The 22605-nt window shown below is 49.8% G+C and overlaps 7 protein-coding genes across 7 annotated transcripts; 3 read left to right on the top strand and 4 right to left on the bottom strand.

Moving 5' to 3' along the window:
* Positions 1–1004: 1004 nt before the first annotated feature.
* ASPWEDRAFT_100495 (putative Patatin family phospholipase) lies at positions 1005–3478 on the bottom strand (the record flags this gene model as incomplete). Its single annotated transcript, XM_040827310.1, has 3 exons — positions 1005–2241; positions 2292–3136; positions 3203–3478. 3 exons carry the CDS (start codon positions 3476–3478, stop codon positions 1005–1007), a joined length of 2358 nt encoding a protein of 785 aa, XP_040694670.1.
* Positions 3479–4403: 925 nt separating this feature from the next.
* On the bottom strand, positions 4404–5473 carry ASPWEDRAFT_102930 (uncharacterized protein; the record flags this gene model as incomplete). Its single annotated transcript, XM_040827523.1, has 2 exons — positions 4404–5166; positions 5226–5473. The coding sequence occupies 2 exons, from the start codon at positions 5471–5473 to the stop codon at positions 4404–4406; spliced, it is 1011 nt and encodes a 336-aa protein (XP_040694669.1).
* Positions 5474–5730: 257 nt separating this feature from the next.
* ASPWEDRAFT_34455 (uncharacterized protein) lies at positions 5731–7681 on the bottom strand. Its single transcript, XM_040834005.1, has one exon. The coding sequence runs from the start codon at positions 7259–7261 to the stop codon at positions 5891–5893; it is 1371 nt and encodes a 456-aa protein (XP_040694668.1). The 5' UTR covers positions 7262–7681; the 3' UTR covers positions 5731–5890.
* Positions 7597–11728, top strand: ASPWEDRAFT_34454 (proteasome regulatory particle base subunit RPN2). Its single transcript, XM_040834004.1, has 5 exons — positions 7597–7976; positions 8059–8228; positions 8287–8810; positions 8868–11111; positions 11179–11728. The coding sequence occupies exons 1-5, from the start codon at positions 7837–7839 to the stop codon at positions 11497–11499; spliced, it is 3399 nt and encodes a 1132-aa protein (XP_040694667.1). The 5' UTR covers positions 7597–7836; the 3' UTR covers positions 11500–11728.
* Positions 11729–12021: 293 nt separating this feature from the next.
* ASPWEDRAFT_34453 (putative acyl-CoA dehydrogenase) lies at positions 12022–14495 on the top strand. Its single transcript, XM_040834002.1, has 4 exons — positions 12022–12541; positions 12598–12863; positions 12938–13679; positions 13752–14495. The coding sequence occupies exons 1-4, from the start codon at positions 12415–12417 to the stop codon at positions 14243–14245; spliced, it is 1629 nt and encodes a 542-aa protein (XP_040694666.1). The 5' UTR covers positions 12022–12414; the 3' UTR covers positions 14246–14495.
* Positions 14496–15257: 762 nt separating this feature from the next.
* Positions 15258–18682, top strand: spt5 (transcription elongation factor spt5; the record flags this gene model as incomplete). Its single annotated transcript, XM_040827504.1, has 6 exons — positions 15258–15356; positions 15417–15630; positions 15690–17190; positions 17251–17829; positions 17888–18054; positions 18114–18682. The coding sequence occupies 6 exons, from the start codon at positions 15258–15260 to the stop codon at positions 18680–18682; spliced, it is 3129 nt and encodes a 1042-aa protein (XP_040694665.1).
* A 504-nt stretch (positions 18683–19186) lies between these two features.
* Positions 19187–22216, bottom strand: triA (putative mRNA capping nucleoside-triphosphatase). Its single transcript, XM_040832553.1, has 4 exons — positions 21545–22216; positions 20235–21495; positions 19721–20173; positions 19187–19656 (listed from the first exon to the last, which is right to left on the bottom strand). Exons 1-4 carry the CDS (start codon positions 22090–22092, stop codon positions 19492–19494), a joined length of 2427 nt encoding a protein of 808 aa, XP_040694664.1. The 5' UTR covers positions 22093–22216; the 3' UTR covers positions 19187–19491.
* Positions 22217–22605: the final 389 nt, after the last annotated feature.

Here is a 22605-nt window from a genome sequence, read left to right as displayed (position 1 = left end):
ATGGCTGATGGTGCTTTGTTTTGTTTTTTTCTTGTTTCATTATTCGAACCACCCCAGTTGCACTATCCAACATGCACGATGTTGCCAACATTAGACCAGCGTCAGGGTTGGACGGAGAAGATCATCCACGAGAATAGCACTCATTGATCGATACTTGCCGCCGGACGACAGCGGGCAGATGCATTAGCAGCGCATCGTGGCAATCCAGCATAATTAGCCAGGAAAGCGACCTATTTTAAGGACACTTAACAGGGATTTAGTGACACTAATTAGCTCAATGTAACGGACCAAATTAGAAATATTGATGGTCTTTCTCTCCCCGCTCTTATGTCGCATTATCCCACACATTCACCACCTTCACTGGCCAATGATCTATCGCGGCGGTTGTTGGTGCTTGTTGGTGATGGCTGCGAGCGATGCGCCCGGCGGCAACGCTGTCGACCAGCGGTTTCAGGTTGATTTGCATAATGACTCGGTTAGCAGAGGAGATCATGTTCATGTTTGTGATGGCCAGATGATCTTTGGGTGGTCATTTCTTGGTCCATGTGAACAAGGTTGACAAAAGGCCCATTCCTATACAAATCACACAAGAACACACTTGGGAAGAAGTGGAAGAACCGATGCAAGTGGGTATATTAACCAGCTCAGTCACATTGCCAATGAATGAAACAATAAAGTCTAGGTAATGTAGAATTATGATGCTTCTCCAAATCAGAATCCAAAACACCACACTCCGATGGTTATTCGCACCAACGCCATCCAGATACATTCTAATGACCAACACCCAATTCTAGTTAAAAAGCCCAAATGAAAAGAACAAAATGTGCCATATACGTCATAAGAGTAATTGAATCGGTCCCATCAACCGACTGGTATATAGGCTGTTGTCAATTGACCCTCAGTAACTGAAGCCAAAACGAGCACCTGGCCACTTGGTCTTCAGCGTACTATCATTGAACAGCTTTGAAACACGAATATGAAACCCATAGTAACAGCTGAGTAAATCAGGTTTGAGAAGATGTCAGATTGGAAAAGCTGCTGTTGACCGTAGGCGTCATGCTGAGAACATTCTGCGGAGGTGACATGGCCTTGTCAGGTACTGGATATCCTCGAGGACTTGAGAATTCATGGTTCGGCTGCCAAAGGATAGTTCCAATAGAAGAGGATCGTTGTGAATAGGCGGAAGAGGACTGCCGGGATCGTACTGGGCTATGCTGGCCAGGCCAAGCAGACGGGTGGTCATAAGATGAAGGGCCCCATGAAGCTCGATGTCTTGGGGGTGCCGGTCGTCTGGGAAATGAATATTCCCTCTCCTCGGTACTATCAATTTCTGCATTAAAAGGCCCATCACCAGTATTTGGAATGTAACTCGGGTGGCTCTCAAATCGGGGTTTGGTCATCTCGGGGCCTGGGGTATCGCTGGATTCTGAAGTTTGTGGCTGTTCAAAGGATAATACACTGCGGGACTTTCTGATCTGTGCTATCGAGAACCGTCCTGAATTTCGTCTGATATGCCTTCTCTTCTCACACTCGTGGCTAAAAGAGTTCCTTCTTCGATTAATCATTCGCCCTCGGCCCCCAGTGCTATCAAAAGAATCAATGGAGTTGTAGTTCAAGTTATTGAGTCTCAACTCTATTTGGCTGGGGCTGAAAGCGACTCTTGCCCGCATTTTTTGGATAGCTGAATCTAAAGCCAGCTCGATGGCGCAGTGATTTCTGATCCGGCCAAGCCTGGGCCATGTTGCGCGCTCCCCGCTGAGGCAAGCCTTGAGCATAAAATCCGTCGTTGGATTCTTAAGCATCAGAGGGAAGTTGGTGTAGAGTATTTCCGGGTAGATGTTGATGTCTCCGGAGTACTTCTGATTCACGATAGAGACGACTTTGGTCAACGAAGTTGGAAATACTCCCAGCTCTGACAGGACTGTCATCCGGTGAAGCACTTCTTCCTTGGCAAGATGCGTCACGGTATGAAGCCAGCCCGGTGCCTGGGATGATTCTGTCCCGTCACTTGGTCCGTCATCCTTTGGAAGGAAAGGGACTACATGGGGGTTGACTTGGGAAACGATAAAATGATTGACGTTGAACATTTCAGACAAGCGAGTCATGGGCAAATCACCATCGACCGAGCCGTCAATGTATTGTCGATGAAGGTCACTCCAAGGTACAGGCTGCCCTGTCAAGGGATCCTTAGCCATAATAACAAAAGGCGAGAACACAAGTGGTACAGAGCAAGAAACAGCCCTTCGAAGTGGTTAGCAAAGTCCAAATCACAAACGCTCAGAAGTACTTACACAGCAGACCAGATGAGCACATTAGGTGCAGTAATGTAATTCAACAGTCTGGGAAGCTCATATATACCGGCACTAGAAACACAGATGTTGAGAATCCTCCGTGTTCTATTATAAGCTTCTTGAAACGTGATATCTCCCAGCCAACTTCTGATGACTTTTGCCAGATGGGAAATGTCCAGAAAAGATCCATATTTCAATAACCTCGCAGTCTTCTGTAAAATGTTTTCTTCGTGACCCTCTTCATTGAAAACTGCAAAATTCCCTTGCGGAAATGCATCCAGCAGGGCTGGAATTTCGTCCTCCGTGCGAGTGCAGAAGACCGCGCAAACGATGCTGCCTGCAGAAGCACCCGAGATGATACGTGGGAGTAGTTTCGATTGCCAGAGAGCCTTGAGAACACCAATATGATTCATTCCAAAAGTGGCTCCTCCAGAGAATAGCAGAGCACTTCTGCCAAATGCCTGTCGTGCCGCTAAAAGTTGATCGAGAATATATTTCAACTCCAATCCATCGCAACGAACTTTACCGGACAAATCCACCAAAGTTGATATTGTATCCAGAGCAGTCGTAATATATCTATCAATCAGATCCTTTGTGCCGAAATGAGAGTGTCTGTAAAGCGCGACATTGCTCATGTTGCCTAAATCACGGCTCAAAGAGGTACGAATCAGAAACAGCATTCGCCTCATGTCGCAATTGATCCGGGCATCTTCCAGCTGTCTGAGACTCTCTTGTACGAGGTGCGGGTCGTAATCAGAGCTCTCAAATGTCTGTTTCCAAGTATTATTGTCCTCCAAGCTATCCAATTCGCAAGCGCAGTTCCGCCATTCGTCGTACGAGACTGCCTAAAAGCCACAGCACGGTCAGACAAATCTTTGATTAGAAGGAAGAGATGGGGAATTCCAACTCACATTACGCATCCTGAGATACAGGATTTGTTTGTTATCCTCGATCCTCATCTGGCTTTTCCTTTCTTCCTTGGACAATCCATCGCGATAGGAATGGAAGGTGTCACCAGCCCAGTAGAGCGAATTCTTAACAATCGAGGACAGCGAGGGAACGGATATCGACCTCAGAAGAGAAGCATTTTTGCTGGATAGCTCACGGATCGTGACATGCTCTGACTCTTTTTTGCTCTTGCCATGGCATTTTGAATGGACTATCGCAGAATCATGAACAAGTGACATGGCAGGCTACCTAGTACATCGAGGCCAAGCCATCCGGGGAAAGGAGAGTTGGCTTGAAGAATAAAGAATCAAGAAAATATAGAGTATTCAAAAGAGGGCAACAATTCCTTTTGACCTGAGATGAACGATGGATGAATTTCCCCCAAAAAAGTCAGTTGGAGGCAACGTCACGAGGGCTGTTCCGCTGTTGTTCCAATGTTCAGCCTGGCGGTTGCCGATCGGGACCCCAGAGGATTTGATTTTCGTGGGGTAAAACCGGAGATGATCTACGGCAGTGTGGGTTACGCCTCAAGGCCAGATGATTCATCGTTATCATGGTTGGTAAGAGAGATTAATCCTCATGATTCAGAATAGATAGGGTATAATTGAATCCATTATTAGAGTTGGTATGATATTGGGCCGTGATGTTGCAATTCCTCAGCCGATCTGATCTCATCTCCACCCTGCATTGCATGGCGGGGTCTATCATCTGAACAGTGATGGCATGGACCAGCTGGCTGACATCATTCTCAATCCCACTTTAAAGAGCACATGTCTGTATTATATCTTTAAGAATAATGAGTTGGACAGAATGTCGCACTAAAGAGACACTGGCAGCTCGCATAGATCAATTGGATGTTCAATATATTTCCGTTCAATAGAGCAACGAACAAACCCTGTAAGAAACCCAAAACCAATCCCAACTGAGTCATCCATCCACCAGGCCTGCAGAAAAAGTCATGCGAACGGACTATCTTATAGATTGGGTATCATAGCTCTGTTTTCACATGCTTTATGATAAGTGAACAATTGCATGTGAGTCTAATATGGACTCTTTCATCAGGCGCAGGCAGCCTTCATATTTTCTCCTCTTAATAGCTGGTAATCTAGACCCTTGAAGCTGACTTTTGATATCGGGGGTTGAGATAAAAGACCTCGCAAGACTTTAGGGCATCTGACGCAGCCAGTTCCGCAGGGTGTCTCTTGCCTGCGCTTCCACACCTTTTTCTCGCCAGAAATGTCCGGCTCCATCAATCTCACGACACTGTAGATTGCTCCGTGGGTCACTACAGAGCTCGCCTGACCATTTATGTAGCTTGCTAGCGGACGTGAAGGTATCCTGGTTTCCATAAATGGCCAGCGATCGATTCGCACATAGTTGGTCGGCAGGTTTGGGACATGGAATCTGTTTGGAAGATTCCCCAACTCCTACATCCAGCGACAATTTGGAGAATACTGTCAAGAAAAAGCTGACAGGCGGTAGAAGTGGCGAAATCAGTAGATATGAAATGGCGGGTTTGGTGATTTTCGTAGAATTCATTCCATCATCGGTGAAACTGGACTTGCCCAACGTCGGCATTTCGACTCGAGTGCGAAGTTTCTCTATTGAGCTTGCAGCGATATTCTCTGCGACCTTGCAGATCTCCTGTACTACGGTACCGTCGGAAGGTTTTCTGAAGAGCTCCATGATGACATCAATCTTTGGGAGGTGTGAAGCGATCAATGACCCGTAGGAATAACCTCCTAGGATGATTCGTACATCTGCGGTGCTATTCTCCGAGTTTGCCGTAAGATCGTCGGCTTGCGTCGAAAGACTCTTTACCCTCAGACCATGCAAGAAACGCAGAATGAATCCATAGATAGAAACGTAATCCGCCAGTTCGGGTTTTGCTGTCCAGCTGGTACGGCCCTCTGATTCACCAGCCCCCCTAGAATTTTGTGTAAGCCATGGCCCAAGCTGGTATTGTTGAGAATGGTAGATATTAACCTGAAGTTGAATGTCAACACGACATATCCAGCCTTAAGAAGCTCCCCACCAACAAACCCCACGACCGGGTCATCGTAGCATCCACCTAGCGAAGCGTATGGGTGAGCGACTATAGCACCCCGTTTCTGCCAGCTCGATGCGCTCTCTAGTCGTTGGAACTCGCGAGGGAGATATATGCGACAGTCCAGCTGGGTTCCATCATAAACCGACGGGACAAAGAATTCGAAAGTGGGAGATGAGAGATGCATATCAAGACCGATTTCAGTCCCAAATCATTCGGTCTTTCCCTTCCAACAGCATCACCGGGGGATGCTGTGTTGTTGGTGATTATCTGCAGTGAAGCTGGATTTCTTGGAGAGTAGAGAAGTGTGGCCGGAGCGTGGCCTGCTTCGACGCTACCCAACACTCCGCCAATCCTCGACTGTCGGTCGCATTGAAAGCCTTATCCAATCGATACTTAGAACAAAATGAGATCATTATTATAATTCATTATACTTAGAATAATGGGCTATATACATTGGATCTAATGTTAAGTTTTAAAAAGTTAACCCAGGTACCTGGGGAGTTTCTCATTGCTTTGAGAACAACCTGAGTCTTGTTGATATAAGCTACCACTACAATTAACATGTCGCAGGCTTTATTTATACTGCAGGCCAAGAGCTCGTTCAAGATTCAGGGAGTAGCCAAGCAGGGTCTGGCTCATCGTCTTCGTCTTCTGATCTCAACGAAGCATCGTGGAAATGTCCGTCTGCATCCCTCAATAAATCAGCTGGAGGCTCGGGATTGTCAACGCCAAGAGGATCTGCTTTTGAATCATCATGGTGGCCTTTTTCGGGCGATTTGCCCTTAGAATCAGGCCAAAGGTCTTCCCCCGAGACATTGAACGCGCCAATAAGCAACTCTCGTGCTTCTTTAAGCGCTTCAAGCTCCGCAGCAATGCAACAAACAAGCAGATTCCAGTTCTTTTCCTCTGCGAGCTCCAGGTGGTCTTCAATACGATGGGTCGTGCTTTCCAAATCGTCCAAGATACCTCGAACCCGATCTTCCTCCGATTTGCTTCCTGATGGGCCATCAGGCTTCAGAAGCTGTGACTGCGTCTGGATAAACTGACGCATCTCAGTCTTTAAGCGTTTCTCGAAATCTGAGACCTCTGAAGTCACTTGTTTCCACACACCACCGCCTTCTTCCAGGGCTTGTATTTCTAAATCCACTTCCCGTTGCCTCTTTTGTAGTTCCGCTTGCTCATTTCTCCAATGCTCTTGTGCCATATCAAGGGTTCGGCGCTTGGGGTTCAGGGAATAGAAGGTAGGCTGATCGGCACTGGTACTTGACATGGGCTGGAAAGGGGGGTTCTGAAGATAATTTCGGATGTCCGAGTCCAAAAGTGACAACGAAGCCTTGTAGGAAGACAACTTTGATTCGACGGAGTTTTCAATCTGCGTGATCTCATAGATAACATGTTGGTGCTTTGCCTTCATCTCAAACAGCTTGGTCTCCAGTTCACGTATGTCCTCCTCGAGGCCGCGCGCCTCCTGTTGTAGCTCATGGGATCGTTGGCTTTCACGATTATTGTGAATCGTTGAGATGGATTTCTCTAGCCCAGTCCTTTTGGAACTAAATTCATCAATTTCGATCAGTGCTTCTTTTCTTTCGTCAAATCGAAACGTGAGTATCTCCCGCTCCTCCTCCCTGAGCTTTAACAGGTCATATATTGATTTGAAAATTCCCTCCCGTGCAGAACGTAATCCGATCTTTTTTTGGACAGGCTGCCTGACAGGTATAGTCGAAGGGCCTCGAGAGCTACCTGGCTCAGAGGAATTGGGTGTATAGCTTCCACTGGAAAAGGAATCGTCTTGTCGGGGCCCTCCAAGTCCAGCCACGAGACCTTCACTTTGAGCATCGATTAGGACCTGAAGGGTCCTTTGGATATGTTGTGTTTGGCGATCAATAAATAATAGAGGGTCATGGTGTTGGAGAGAAGCCCTGGCAGGTACAGGCATCAAGTGCTTATCCCTGTGCGGAAGAACTGTGGACATTCTGAGGATTAGAGGGATCAGCTACGAGTAAAGCGGGTAGCTTGGTGGACAGCAGGCTCTCACGGTAAGCCGAAAAGCAGTGGGAAGACAGAAAAGGGTATTTAAACGCAAAGATGCCCGATCTGCATATGACCTTCTAATAATTTATTTTCCAAGTCAGCAAGGAATATTTTTCTTGTGCTTGTTTGCGCTTGTGATCCGTCCATCTTCCAATCCATTCCATCATAGCCTCACGTGACACCTCTAGGGGTATCTGCAGGAACCAACGGGCACCTCTTCTTGGTCAGCTTCACCTTCGCCCGTTGACGTGTGCCTCGTTGGAGGAAGCTTCGTGATCTCTCCAGCTGTCTCTTCCATTTCCGTCATTTGTTTCCCCCTTTGATTCTATCTTGTACCTTTTTTGTACATTTCAATTTACGGTGATTATTGCCATTTTTGAAGTCTTATTTGTCGATCTGGGGCTTACTCCACTGTCTTGAAGCTCCCTCTCACAGCTGTCGCCTCATCGCTCTAGCGACAGCACCACAACCCTCCCATAACACTTCAGCTGGTGAAGCGAGATATTTCCATCCAAGATGGTCGGACTTGCTTCAGCCGCTGGTCTTGTTGGCTTTCTCTCTGAGCCCGATCCGGAGCTCAGAGTGTTTGCTCTGAAGACGCTAGACTCCCAGATTGACCTGCTCTGGACAGAAGTCGTGGATGCTGTTCCACAAATGTGCGTGATCCTGTTGATACCGATTCTATTTGGGGCCTGATTCCCTGTTAGAAATATCCCTGGCTAACAGAATGGCATCTAGAGAGGCACTTTATGAAGATGAGTCCTTCCCGGAACGCGAGCTTGCCGCCTTGGTTGCGGCAAAGGTTTACTACCACCTTCAAGAATATAATGAGAGTATGGTGTTTGCTCTCGGAGCAGGAAAGCTTTTCAAGTTGGATAACGGTGGCGAGTTTGAAGAGACCATAATCGGTGAGTCGCTAGAGCTCTAGATGTTAGAATATTTAGCTGATGCGATGCACTACACTAGCAAAATGCGTTGATACTTTCATCTCCCTCTCGGTTGCCCAACGGCCTGCAGCTGGTGACCAACCCGCCAACTTGAACACCGCATTCCCGACCTCCGGTGAAGGTGCGACCAGCACTTCTGCGAGCCTGACATCCCCGATCACACCATTCTCTCAGTCTGCCCTGCCATCGAAATCCTTGCTTTCTCGACAGGAGGTCCCTGGAGTGGACGCAGCCTACCCAGGAGGTGAAGACATTAGCGTAAAGCAGGTAGAAACCCCACTTGTTTTGAAGCGAGGAGTCCAGGGTCAGCTGCAGACAGTCATTGAGCGCTTGTTTGAAGACTGTTTCCGCCAGAAACGCTACCGCCAAGTGATAGGAATCGCTATCGAAGCAAAGAGCTTAGATGTTCTTCGCAAGACTATCATTCGGGCTAGCGAGGATGAAAAGAAGCAGAACGGCGAGTCTAGACGGAGCGAAGAGCTCATGGAGTATGTCCTCGATATTTGCATGGGCATCGTTCAGGAGCGCGCATTTCGGAATGAGGTTTGTACCCCACTCTCACCAGTTGTTTCTATATCTAATTTTGCGGTCTTTTTCTAGATTTTAAAACTCATTCTTGAACTGTTGAATGAAATCCCCGCGCCAGATTATTTTTCGATTGCCAAGTGCGTCGTGTACCTGAACGAACATTCCATGGCATCTGTTATTCTTCGCCAATTGGTTGAGAAGGGCGACGCACGTTCTCTAGCCGTTGCCTACCAGATTTCCTTCGATCTTTATGACAACAGCACGCAAGAATTCTTGAAGAAGGTTCGCGAGGAGATTGCTGAACTTGTACCAGACAGCAATGAGGCGGAAGAGACAAAGGAGGGTGAACAAGAAGAGCCGAAAGAATCCGATGCTTTGTTGGAAGACCAGTCTAGCTCCGAGCAACCTAAGTCCCTGGGCGCCGGTGCAAAACTCCCCAGTGAAGCACGTGCAGCATTTAAGAACATCTTGGACATACTCGACGGCATCAAGAGTATCCAGTTGAATTTGGAGTTTCTATACCGAAGCAACAAGGCCGACATTTCAATTCTCAACAAGGTTCGCGACAGCTTGGAGGCTCGGAACTCTATCTTCCACACCGCGGTCACGCTGTCCAATGCCTTCATGCATGCTGGTACCACCCACGACAAGTTTTTCCGCGACAACCTGGAGTGGCTTGGCAAGGCCGTCAACTGGTCTAAGTTCACGGCCACCGCTGCTCTCGGTGTGATCCACCGCGGTAATCTCAGCCAGGGCCAGAAGCTCTTGCAACCGTATCTGCCTAGGGAGCACATTGCTGGCGTTGGAGGATCTGGCTCCGTTTACAGCCAGGGAGGATCGTTGTATGCATTCGGTTTGATCTATGCTAACCACGGTGGCATGGCCGTTGATCTCATTCGTGATCACTTCAAGAAGGCTACCGAAGAGGTCGTCCAACATGGTGGAGCTTTGGGTCTGGGTGTCGCAGGCATGGCCACTGGCGATGAGGGTATCTACGAAGACCTTCGGAACGTTCTTTACACAGACTCGGCCCTCAACGGTGAGGCTGTCGGTCTGGCCATGGGTCTCGTCATGTTGGGAACCGGCAATATGAAGGCTCTCGAGGATATGATTCAATATGCTCATGACACACAGCACGAAAAGATTGTTCGTGGTTTGGCTATGGGTATGGCTTTGATTATGTACGGACGCCAAGAAGCGGCTGACGAGCTGATCAATGGCCTCCTCGGCGACCCTGACCCAACTCTCCGCTACGGTGGTATCATGACTATCGCTCTGGCTTACTGCGGTAGTAGCAGCAACAAGGCTGTCCGCAAGCTTCTGCACGTTGCCGTCAGTGATGTCAACGATGATGTACGACGGGTTGCAGTGCTGAGCTTGGGATTCATCCTTTTCAGAAAGCACCAGAGCGTTCCCCGTATGGTCGAGCTACTCTCGGAATCCTACAACCCTCACGTTCGATACGGTGCTGCGATGGCGCTTGGTATCTCCTGCGCCGGTACTGGCTTGGATGAGGCTCTTGACCTCCTTGAGCCAATGCTCAAGGATTCTACCGACTTTGTTCGACAAGGAGCTTTGATTTCCTTGGCCATGGTTCTGGTGCAGCAGAATGAGGCCATGAACCCTCGTGTTAGCAGTCTTCGTAAGGCCATGATGAAGATGATCGGAGACAGACATGAGGATGCTATGGCCAAGTTCGGTTGCGCCGTTGCCCTGGGCATTATCGACGCTGGTGGCCGCAACTGCACTATCAGCCTACAGACCCAGACTGGCAACCTTAACATGCCTGGAATCGTTGGTGCTGCTGTTTTCATCCAATACTGGTACTGGTTCCCTCTCACACACTTCTTGTCGCTCAGTTTTGCTCCCACCTCGGTGATTGGTGTGGACCAGAAGCTTGAGGTCCCCTTCTTCAAGTTCCACAGCAACACAAGGCCGAGCCTTTTCGACTACCCTCCCGAGCAGCAGGTCAAGGCCGAGGAAGCACCGGAGAAGGTCAAGACTGCCGTACTTTCTACGACTGCCCAGGCTAAGCGTCGCGCACAGCGTCGTGAGAAGCAACAACGCCGTGAAAGCATGGACGTCGACCAAACACCTACGACCCCCAAGGTGTCTGAACAATTGCCGGAAAAGATGGAAACCGACGAAGGTGCAGCCAAGGAAGAGGAGGCCAAGGAAGGCGAGAAGGGAGAAGGTCAGAAGAAGAAGGTCGAGCGTGAGAAGGTTGGATATGAACTCGAGAACATGTCTAGAGTTCTCCCTGCTCAGCTCAAGTACCTCACCTTCCCCGACCCACGGTATGAACCAGTTAAGCGGGTATGTATAGAGTTTCCTCTTTTTCCCATACACAACTAAAATCAGGTTGCTAACTAAATTTCCACAGCCTACCGGTGGTGTGGTTGTCGTGCTTGACAAGACCCCTGAAGAGACACGAGAGACGATTGAGATGAAGGCGAGCAAGGAGGTCAAGCAGGCTGCCGCTGCAGAAACCCTACAGGACCGACTCCAGGCTGCTATTGGTGCCGCTGCCATGCAGACTCCTCAACGCGGAGCACGAGCTCCCCTGGGCACAGCCCCTAATGACGATGCAGGTGCTGCAGCCGCTGCGGGCGTCCTCATGGCCGTGGATGAGGATGAAGAAGGAGGCGAAGAAGCACCTGTTCCGGAGGATTTTGAATATGAAACTGACGGAAGTGACGAGTAATGGGGGTAACGGCACGCACCATTCCAGGTGCTGGTTGTATTACTAGAATAATAGGGATGTCTTTTATCTTAAGCGATGGCAGAGATACTGCTTGAGGCAATTTAACGTGATTCGGGTTAATTTACCTAAATGCCTATATGTTTCCGTATCTCCCACAGATCCCCGGAGTAGAATTGTTTCAAATAGCACGAGTAGCATATGCACAGAGTCGATTTCAACTGGATTGCGTACATGTGCCAACAAATCAGCGAACTTCCAAAAATAATATGACGATGCCATCATCTTGTTTTTGTCGGGTGTCTTTCACATGTTGCGATCCAAAGTGGACGAACCTAAAATTACAGGGTGTCCACGGTCTGGATGTAAAGTAACGGTAATTTATACTGTTCCTCAGCCTCGGTACTTGCTTATTCTGGTAGCATCACACACGTGATCCCATGACGCAGAGAGGCCCGATCGGCCAATAAGCATCGGCCCAAACATAGCCGGCTGACCTTCTGCTCCGAGGCGCTCAACAGAATGCCAGGACGGCCCTTGGATGGCTTCTGGCTGGGACGCAGACTCAGCTGGTTTGGCACATGTGAACGACCTGACTGCTATCAGAAGCGCAGTGGTGGGCTGTTAATTCACCGAGGGCGATCGCTGCTGTCGGTTTCTAATACACAGTCCTAACCACCCCATTTACCTACCTGCTTTGGACTGCTCCGAGAGTGATCGATGATCGCATTCTTGTATCCATTTATTTTTTTTTCACGCCAGTACTGTAATAGAATAAATTCCGGTTGTGACGGGTCCTGTTCCAGTCTTATATCTATCTCTCTTATACCCCAGACTTTCTCTTCTCTTCTCTCTTCCCCTCTACCCCATACCCCTTTGTCTATCTCTGCGCATTCTTTCTCTTAGGCCCAATCCATCATGTCTAAAACCTTCTCCAAAGAAGACGTCTCGTCGCATAGCAAACCAGACAACCTCTGGGTTATTATCGATGAGGACGTTTACGATTTGACTAACTTCCAAGATGAACACCCAGGTGGAAAGAAGAGTATGTCGCCGTCTATTTGTTGGGACAAATCACTGGGGCTAACCATACACGCTTAGTTCTTGCACGAATGGGTGGAAAGGATGCATCGAAACAGTTCTGGAAATATCACAACGAAGGAATCTTGAAGAAGTACAAGAGCAAGCTGCAGATTGGGTCGTTGAACACCAAGAAGGTGGAAGAAGCGCCAGCACCTGCGCCGGCTAAGGAGGCAGCTCCTAAGCCGCAGGCTGCTGCTGCTGTTGATCTCCCAAACAAAACCTCCGAGCCTCAGGAGCCTTTCGGTGAACTGATTCCTTTCTCCGATCCTGCATGGTACCACGGTGTAAGTTTTCTGCTCGGCATGTCGCATTTTACATGTTGGGGGCAACTAGGCTAATATCGTTGCGATTTGGATAGTATCACTCTCCCTACTTCAACGAGACCCATTCCGCACTTCGCGCAGAGGTCCGACAATGGGTTGAATCCGAGATCGAGCCGTACGTGACCGAGTGGGATGAGGGCAAGGAAGTGCCCGCTTCAGTTTATAAGCAGATGGGTGAAAGAGGTTACCTGGCAGGTCTGCTGGGTGTCAAATATCCCGTCCAGTACACCCCTCATAGAGTCCAGTCCGTTGCACCAGAGAACTGGGATCTTTTCCACGAAATGCTTCTTACAGATGAACTGTCGCGCTGTGCCAGTGGTGGTCTGGTCTGGAACTTGGTTGGTGGTTTTGGCATTGGTTGCCCGCCACTGGTCAAGTTTGGTCAGAAGTCTCTCGTGGATAGAATCCTTCCTGGCATTCTCGCTGGCGAGAAGCGCATCTGCCTTGCTATCACCGAGCCCGATGCTGGTAGCGATGTTGCCAACTTGACCTGTGAGGCGAAGTTGACACCCGATGGCAAGCATTACATTGTCAACGGTGAGAAGAAATGGATCACCAACGGTTGCTGGTCGGACTACTTCACCACTGCTGTTCGTACCGGCGGGCCCGGTATGGAGGGTATCAGTGTTCTTCTCATTGAGAGAGAGGCCGGTGGAGTTAGCACCAGACGAATGGACTGCCAAGGTGTCTGGAGCAGTGGTACCACCTATGTGACCTTCGAGGATGTGAAGGTGCCTGTGGAGAACGTCATTGGAAAGGAGAACAAGGGATTCAAGGGTGAGTGCAGCTGCTCCTCAGACTCTAAAAAACGAAAATGAAAGACCGTGAGAATGCTAACTATCAAATTAGTGATCATGACCAACTTCAACCACGAGAGAATGGGAATTGTGATCCAGTGCGTCCGGTTCGCCCGTGTTTGCTATGAAGAGTCGATGAAGTACGCCCACAAGCGTAAGACCTTTGGAAAGAGGCTCATCGACCACCCGGTCATCCGTATGAAACTGGCCCATATGGCTCGTCAAATCGAGGCCACTTACAACTGGATGGAGAACATGATCTACCAGTGCCAGTTCATGGAAGAGACCGAAGCGATGCTCAGACTTGGTGGTGCTATTGCCGGTCTCAAGGCCCAGTCCACCCAGACTTACGAGTACTGTGCGCGTGAGGCCAGTCAGATCTTCGGCGGTCTAAGTTACAGCCGTGGCGGCCAAGGTGGCAAGATCGAAAGACTCTACCGCGATGTCCGTGCCTATGCCATTCCTGGTGGAAGTGAGGAAATCATGCTTGACTTGAGTATGCGCCAGAGTTTGCGTGTGCACAAGATTTTTGGAATGAAGCTTTAATGCTTCTGCCGTCTTCCCTTCTCCTTGGATATAAAATCTGTCTTGATCTACCAGTGAATTTGGTCGATATTCAGAGATGTTGAATGATCTTTTGTACTATATATCCTATTTAGCATTACTTGGACAGCTCTTCTTTTTTGGAAATATGATCGACTTTAAACATGTTAAATATAATGTTCTGGCTGGTAACTATCAATATCTACGCTAGAATTGATCGCGGATATTATCAACAACCAGGCAAATGTCTAACCATTTGTATGACACGATTTGAATTGGGTATGAGAATTACCCAAGTCATTTCAAAATTAATAAACTCAGCCAAACAGACGAAATAATATCTTCTCCAATCAGAAAGAAATATATTCATTGCAACTAGATTTTATGTTGCAAACTGACCAGTCGACGAAAGTTACGGCGCCGCACTCGCACCACAAACGCAGCCGCCTGGCGCCGTTTCAACTTCATTTGAAGATCATCGGAGGAGCTTTTGACCACGAACCTCATCACCTCTCCTGAATACCTCCTCTGTGTATTTATACACACTGACGGCTCGCCCTACTGAAAATTGAAGTGGGCAGCTTCTGATTTATCTCTTGTTTGTTTCTTTCGCTCTAGACCAGAGACAACGAGCTATCCTGTCGCGGTCGCGGACTTGGCGACGAAACGCCGCTTGATTGCCTGGCTACGATTCATTAATACAAGGTAGTCACTCCAACCCATCCCTTCATCTGTCGGTTGCCAGGCCGGAGTCGACTAGTCATCCGCAGCTTGGAATTTCTTTGCTCCGATCTGCCTTCCCCAGCTGGCTTAGTGACGTTGTCCCTGGTTCCTATAAATTGCTTGAACAGCCCCCCTTAAAGGAACGATCAATCTAACAACTCTTCTGATTTTGCTAGTCGGATAGAACCCTGCCTTGCGCTCTCTCGATCTCCCTCCGCTCATATCTGAGGCAGTGATCGGCCAGCTACGGATTCCCGAACAAACCAACCGGTTCAGAAGCATTTAAAGCACAATGTCACATAATTTAGCCAACCAGGACTTTGGGTCCGATGAGGAGGATGATGACTTCAACCCCGCTCCCGCCGAGGACTCTGATAACGAAGATGTAAAGGTTGGTGGTAGTAAAAAAGTGGCAATGGGAGAAGACGATGCTGAGAAAATGGGAAAATAGCCTGCGAGTAAACCAGCCGCCGACTCGGATGACGAAGAAGAAGAAGACACGAAGCCCAACGGTAGCCGAGCGACTGCACAGCCAAAGGACGAAGATGATGAGGATGATGATGAGGACGGCGACGGTCGCGAAGACGATGAAGAAGAGGGCGACAATGACGACGAGGAGGAGGAGGAAGAGGAAGACGAAGACGACGAAGATGCCGTTTCTGTGCGTGATTTTGCTTGATTTCCTTGGAGTGCTTCTCTTCTAGGTAGTGGCAAGGCTGACAAGACTCTTTGCGCTTTACACAGGGTCGTCCGAAAAAGCGAAGAAGGCGAGGAGGTGTGCACTCCTTCTTCGAAGAAGAGGCCGGTGTCGATGAGGATGAGGATGAAGCAGAAGATGAGGAAGACGAATTGGCTGAATTCGGAGCGGAGATGCACCCAGACGACATGGATGCGCTGCCTGTTGGTGCAGAGACGGACGATCGTCGACACCGACAACTTGATCGTCAGCGTGAGCTCGAGGCTAGCATGGACGCCGAGAAGCAGGCTCAGATGCTCAAAGAGCGGTATGGACGAAACCGCATGAATGCTTCTGACGCCGTCGTCGTCCCGAAGCGACTGCTCCTTCCCAGTGTCGAAGATCCTAGTATCTGGGGTGTTCGCTGTAAAGCCGGAAAGGAGCGTGACGTCGTATTCGCAATCCAGAAGCGCATGGAGGAGAGACCAATGGGTTCTCGAAAGCCCATCAAGATCATTTCTGCTTTTGAGCGTGGGGGTGCTATGAGCGGCTACATTTATGTGGAAGCCCGCAGACAGGCCGATGTCATGGAAGCGCTGGAAGACATGACCAACGTTTATCCCAGATCCAAGACAATCTTGGTCCCTGTGAGGGAAATGCCCGATCTTTTGCGTGTACAGAAATCCGAAGAGCTTGTACCTGGTGGATGGGTTCGCATCAAGCGTGGCAAGTACATGAACGATTTGGCCCAGATCGAAGAGGTCGAAACAAATGGTCTGGATGTTACTGTCCGATTGGTCCCACGACTGGATTATGGATTGAACGAAGACACTGGTGCACCAGTAGTCGACCCCAAGAGAAAGCGTCCTGGCATGAACCCAGCAGTTGCTCGCCCCCCTCAACGTCTATTCAGCGAAGCAGAGGCAAAAAAGAGGCATGGCAAGTATCTATCGGCTACTTCAGGTCTTGGTGGAAAGTCATGGGGTTATCTGAACGAGACCTATGTCGATGGTTTCCTGATCAAGGACATGAAGGTCCAGCACCTGATCACAAAGAATGTCAACCCTCGGCTAGAGGAAGTCACCATGTTTGCTCGTGGCTCTGAGGATGGCACATCTAACCTAGACCTTGCCTCCCTTGCCGAGACTCTCAAAAATGCTACAGCTGAAGACTCGTACCTTCCGGGTGATCCAGTTGAGGTGTTCCGTGGTGAACAGCAGGGCTTGGTTGGTCGCACCAGCTCTACCCGTGGAGAAATTGTGACTTTGCAGGTCACCGAAGGCGACCTGGCGGGCCAGATGATCGACGCTCCTGTAAAGTCGCTCCGCAAGCGCTTCAGGGAAGGTGACCATGTCAAGGTCATTGGCGGTAGCAGATACCAAGATGAGTTGGGTATGGTGGTACAGGTAAAGGACGATACAGTGACTTTGCTCAGTGATATGAGCATGCAGGAGATTACGGTTTTCAGTAAAGACCTTCGACTGTCTGCTGAAACTGGTGTTGACGGAAAACTCGGCATGTTTGACGTGCATGACCTCGTTCAACTAGAGTGAGTTGCCCTGATTGTGATACTTTTCTATCTCCATCACGTACTAATTTGACATTCAAGTGCTGCCACCGTTGCTTGTATCATTAAAGTTGACCGTGAATCCTTACGAGTCCTGGATCAGAATGGCTCCATCCGGACCATTCTTCCCACGCAGGTCACAAACAAGATTACTCCCCGTAGAGACGCTGTAGCGACCGATCGCAACGGTGCCGAGATTCGACATGGGGATACTGTTCGGGAGCTTTACGGTGAGCAGAGGAATGGACTCATTCTTCACATCCACCGCTCGTTCCTGTTCTTGCACAACAAGGCCCAAGCCGAGAACGCAGGTATCATTGTTGTGCGCACCACGAATGTTGTTACAGTGTCGACGAAAGGAGGTAGATCTAGCGGGCCCGATCTGACCAAGATGAACCCTGCTTTGATGAAGCAGAACATGCCCGGCGGCGGTGGCTCGATGGGTCCTCCTAAGAGCTTTGGTCGTGACCGGATGCTCGGGAAGACCGTCATGGTGCGAAAGGGCCCATTCAAGGGTCTGGTTGGAATTGTCAAAGATTCGAGTGATACTCAAGCACGCGTCGAGCTCCATTCCAAGAACAAATTGGTGACCATACCCAAGGAAATTCTTGTCGTCAAAGAGTATGTATTTCCCCTAGAGTTTTTTACCCCCGAGTGGTCTTGTTAACTTTCTATGCAGCCCTGTTACTGGTGCGACGGTTGATATGCCTCGCGGACGTGGAGGACCACGTGTTCCCCATGGAGCTTCTGCTGGACCACCCTCTGGCTGGCACGGGGGCCGCACTCCGATGGGTGCTGGCGATTCTTCCAGGACACCCGCCTGGGGTGGTCCTTCTTCATCGAGGAGTAAGTATTCCCAATACTACATGCCGACCACGCTGCATATGATTCTAACGGACATTCAGCACCTGCTTGGTCAGGAGGCGGAGGCGGTTCTCGCACCCCGGCATGGAGAATGGATGGATCCCGGACGTCCAACCCTTACGACGGCAGCCGTACTGCGTATGGTGGCAGTGGCTCACGCACTCCGGCTTGGAACTCGGGCGCAAGAACTCCTTATGACTCTGGTTCTGGATCGAGCGGTTTCGATGCCTTTGCAGCCGGGTCTCGGACTCCAGCCTGGGGTGCCAGCTCCGGTAGCCGAACCCCCGCCTGGTCTGGTGGCGCTACAGCGAGTGGAAGCAGAGAGTCCCGTGGCTACGATGCACCAACGCCTGGCGGAGACTTCGGTGCTCCCACCCCAGGCGCCTACGCCGCTCCGACGCCTGGAGCGTCCGCGCCCACGCCTGGAGGCTGGGCTGACAGTGCCCCGACACCCGGCGCTTTCAACGCCCCAACCCCAGGCGGCGCTCCCACGCCATATGATGCCCCTACCCCGGCAATTGGTGGAGCAGCAGCTACCCCGGGAGCAGGACCATATGGAGATGGAGATGATGGCGGGCCTCGATATGAGGAGGGAACGCCGAGCCCTTGATAGATTCGCACCGGTAGGAAGCAAGGAGTTCCCCAAGGCTCTGGCGTATTCATTTCTTCTTTTTACTCTCTTACTTTCCGATCATCGTATTATATTCACGGTCCAGACATGGTCGAATTTTTTACTGTACTATCTGCACTATGGACTATTTATTGCATTGTTACATTATTGGACATGGCTTAGTCAAGATAAACTCTGATAAAAGATCTGGATTATTGCATTTCATGATATTGCTATCGTACAGTACAAAATGGTGATGAAGAGAGGAGAGAAATATCAACACCAAAAAGGCTTAGAATGCCGTAAAATTAAGCAATCTCCCTTATAGTAGCCACAAAAGATGAAATAAAGACATAAGAAGAATCACCGATGAGTCGAGAAGAAAAAAAAAAAGTTGGACAAATCGACCAGCATATCGCATCAATCATTTCCTTAATCTAATGCCATACACTCACTTTTCCCTACCACCCTAAGTGTCAAATATGAGAATGGAGATAATGTTAACAATGATGGAAAAAAAAAAAAAAAAAGACCTGGGTGAGAAGTCGACTCAAGAAAAAGATACCAATGCCAACGTAAGATGTAAAAGAAGAAATCCAGACCGAAATTGCAGTTAGGCACTCCCAATTTTTGTTCTTTTTTTTGTTTTTTTTTTTTTTTCTGGCCTTGATCGGATGTTTCAAAAACTCCCCTTCTATGATGAATGGTGAAAGAAAAAAGAAAAAGTATCACTGAAATGTAGCCTTGAATAAAGGCAATGAAATTGATAAAAAAAAGAAATAGAAAAAGCCTAGGAAAACATATAAGATTTATGGAGGTACTGTTCGCGCCAATATGCGGATATTATCCACAAAGCCCTTGACCAAGTCTTCATACTGATTTTTGGGATCACCGGTCATGGCGAGTTGGCCTTGACGACGGATCTCGGCCGCGGAGACTTCAACCTCGAGTTCGTGTTCGAAATCACCTTTGATCTGTACAGCAACAGATATTAGCCAGGGAACGTTGACAAGTAGGAGGGTATAAGGTCAAACTTACTTCTGATTTAGCAACCTGTGTGAGGTCAACCTGATAGGCCAAATGACGATAGCTCATACGGTCCTTATTTCGATCTCCGCTTCTTCCGCCCTTTGCGGTGTCGATGATGGGGAGGTGGCTGACATCGCCATCATAGCTCATTTCCAGATTCACACTGACCCGCCAGTCGACACAGGTGCGAGGGCTATGCACGTCCATATCTGCGACCCGACATTTGACAATCTTGGCGAGGATTTCACCAGTTCTTTGGTCTGTGGTCACTCGTACTCTGGGCTTGTGCCGCGGGTTGAGGTTCTGCCTGATGACGGGGGGGAGTTCAGAAGGGGAGACTTCGTAGAAGGTATCTCGTTCCTTCTTGTGTGCGTAGGATATGGGGATTCGTCCTGGGTTGTTTTGAGGCATGGATGATTTCACAGTTTCATTGAGGAAATTGTTCATTGCTCGGTGTTGCGCCTGCTCAGAAAGTCAAAATGCGATCTTGAATTCTATTTCGGAAGTGAGAACAAGGACTTACCAATGTCATTGAGCTTTCGAACGAGGTCCGAAGCCGAGAACCTTCCTTGTTCAAAACGCTTTCAGTCATTATTGGCAAACGAAGTCTGTCGCCTCGATCCATATCGATGAGCTGTCCCAGTTTCGCTTCCACTTCAATGATTGCTCCCTGGCCAACCGCAGAGGAGCCGGCTGGACCCGCACCGACATCGTTCCGTAGAACCACGTGTTGGAAGAGGAAATCGCACACCAACTTTGTGGTTTCTTCATGCGGTATGAATCCCGTGATAGAAGGCTCCCATTGTCCCAGAGACCCCTCTTTGGGTGGCCCAGCAGGCGAGTGTGAGACTGGTGGTCCGTTGACCGTGGTGGCTTCTTCGGCTTTGACCTTGGGCGCGGGTGTTGCAGGAGCAGGATCAGGAGCAGGAGCAGGAGCAGAAGGTGCTGGGGCTGGGGCTGCCGCGGGAGCATTTGACGAAGATGATTGTTTGCGCAGAGTCCATGGGTTTTCAATGGAGTCCCTTGCATGCTTTGGAACTGGAGGTAGTCGGTTCAAAATCGGAGGGCACTTCCCCTTTGTGCGAGATGATCTCTGGGCGTAGATTGGGGGTTCGTCGTACCGCATCCTTTTCCGTTTAGGTGGGTGTGGGCTTGACCTTGCTGAGTCGGGGGTGACGTCCATCATCGTTGACAATGTCGGTTCTTTGTCTCCTGGGTGAATTTCACGCGATAAAGATGCTCGGGGAGGCGGTGAGCTGTTTCTGTGCGCAGTAGTCGGCGTGGAATTAGAGACTTGGGCGCCGGGGCCAATCCCGGATTGCGAAGGGCCAGACGCAGATCCCGTGGGACTGTCTTTCCATGTCATATCCTCGGAGCGATTGCGCTGAGAAGGGCCCGTTTGATCCTGGCTTCCCGTCGTGCTCCCTTGGCGAGAGCCCGGAGTGAAGAGAGTCTTGGGACTCACGCTCTCACTCTGCTCTCTCTCCGACCCCAAAGGATGCTGTCGCGGGGTTTGCTCCACCTGACTGTTATTGCGAGATTGCGCAGTTGGAGACACCGGGTTTCTCTGATCGTGTATCTGGGAATTATGCCTAACCCAGGGACTGGATGGTTGGTTCGATTGGGAGTCATGACCGGCGGACGGTGGGCGGGCGGTGGACGGCGAATGGCGCGTGTAGGATGCGGGAGGAGGACCTAAGGGAGTGCCTGGCAAAGACCCATGGGCAGAAGGTGAGAATTGCTGCGACTGATAGGGGTGAGATGACGCCGACGGGGGGGGTTCCCTGGAATACAATGAGTAGCTGGAAGTGAAGTAGGGGGGTCAGGACAGACTGTATGGATTGCGAACGCTGCTGCGCAAAGTAGGACTGCTGCTGTTCGGGATGCTGAATCCTAGTATTTATCGGCTGCGGTTTATAAGGCGAAGCCAAGGGACCAGCCGACTGCTGCTGCTGCTGCGGTTGGTGATGTTGTAGCTCGTGAGTGTAGCTAGTTGACGCGGAGCGCGAATAAGGGTGCGAAGGAGGAACAGCAGCCGGGGGACTCTGGCCTCGCTGAGATGAAGCACCTGCATTCAAACCCGACGCAGGATTATAACGATAGGGCGATTGAATGGAGCCGTAGGAGGAGGAACGGTCTGGAGAGGCATGGGGTGGTTGCAACGGAGGAGGCTGAGCTGGCCGTCCGGGATAGCCTGGCGGATAGGAGGCGACGGAGGACGAGGAGGATGCATGTTGCGGTTGCTGTTGCTGGCGGGGAGGATAGGCTGACTCGGGATGGCTGATTGAAGCCTGACTCGGCGACTGGCGCGACGATGGCGTGGGATTGTTGTTGTTGGAGGCGCCGGCGGCGTCGCTGTTCATGATGGTGCGCAAATCCATGGCGACAGATGTTGCTTTTTTTTCTTCCCTTTTTGCTGCTCTTTTCCTGCTGTTGTTCCAACACGCGATAACCTGGCAAATAAAAAGAGAAAAAAAACGAATGACAAAATACGGATCAAATGTTCACAAAGACCGGGGCATCCAGAGGCTGGCTCCGTCGTCGCAACGAGGGCGTCGAGGGGCCGTTTCGGGGGAGGGGAGAGAGAAGAGGGAAGAAGGTGAAGTCGGGATGAGTTGACGATGTGAAGATGAAGATGGACAAAGAACGACAGGCAGCGGATTCGGAGAACCACCAACGGAGATGCGCTTGGGATTTACGGCTTATGGTAATGCTGATCTGGACATGGTGTTTAGATGACGCTGATCGAAGAATTTATTTAATTGCTTCATTGTCTGGCGAGAGTTGCTCCATGTGAAGAAGCCATTGCCCCTGGCAGCCGAGACTCGAGGGAAACTAGACTGCGAGTATATCAGGATGTAAATGAAGTCTATCAATTATGATGGATATCGCCA

Source organism: Aspergillus wentii (assembly GCF_001890725.1).
Source record: "Aspergillus wentii DTO 134E9 unplaced genomic scaffold ASPWEscaffold_1, whole genome shotgun sequence".
NCBI lineage: Eukaryota > Fungi > Ascomycota > Eurotiomycetes > Eurotiales > Aspergillaceae > Aspergillus > Aspergillus wentii.
The sequence above is the reverse complement of the archived record's forward strand: the minus strand, read 5'-3'. Positions and strand labels throughout refer to the sequence as shown.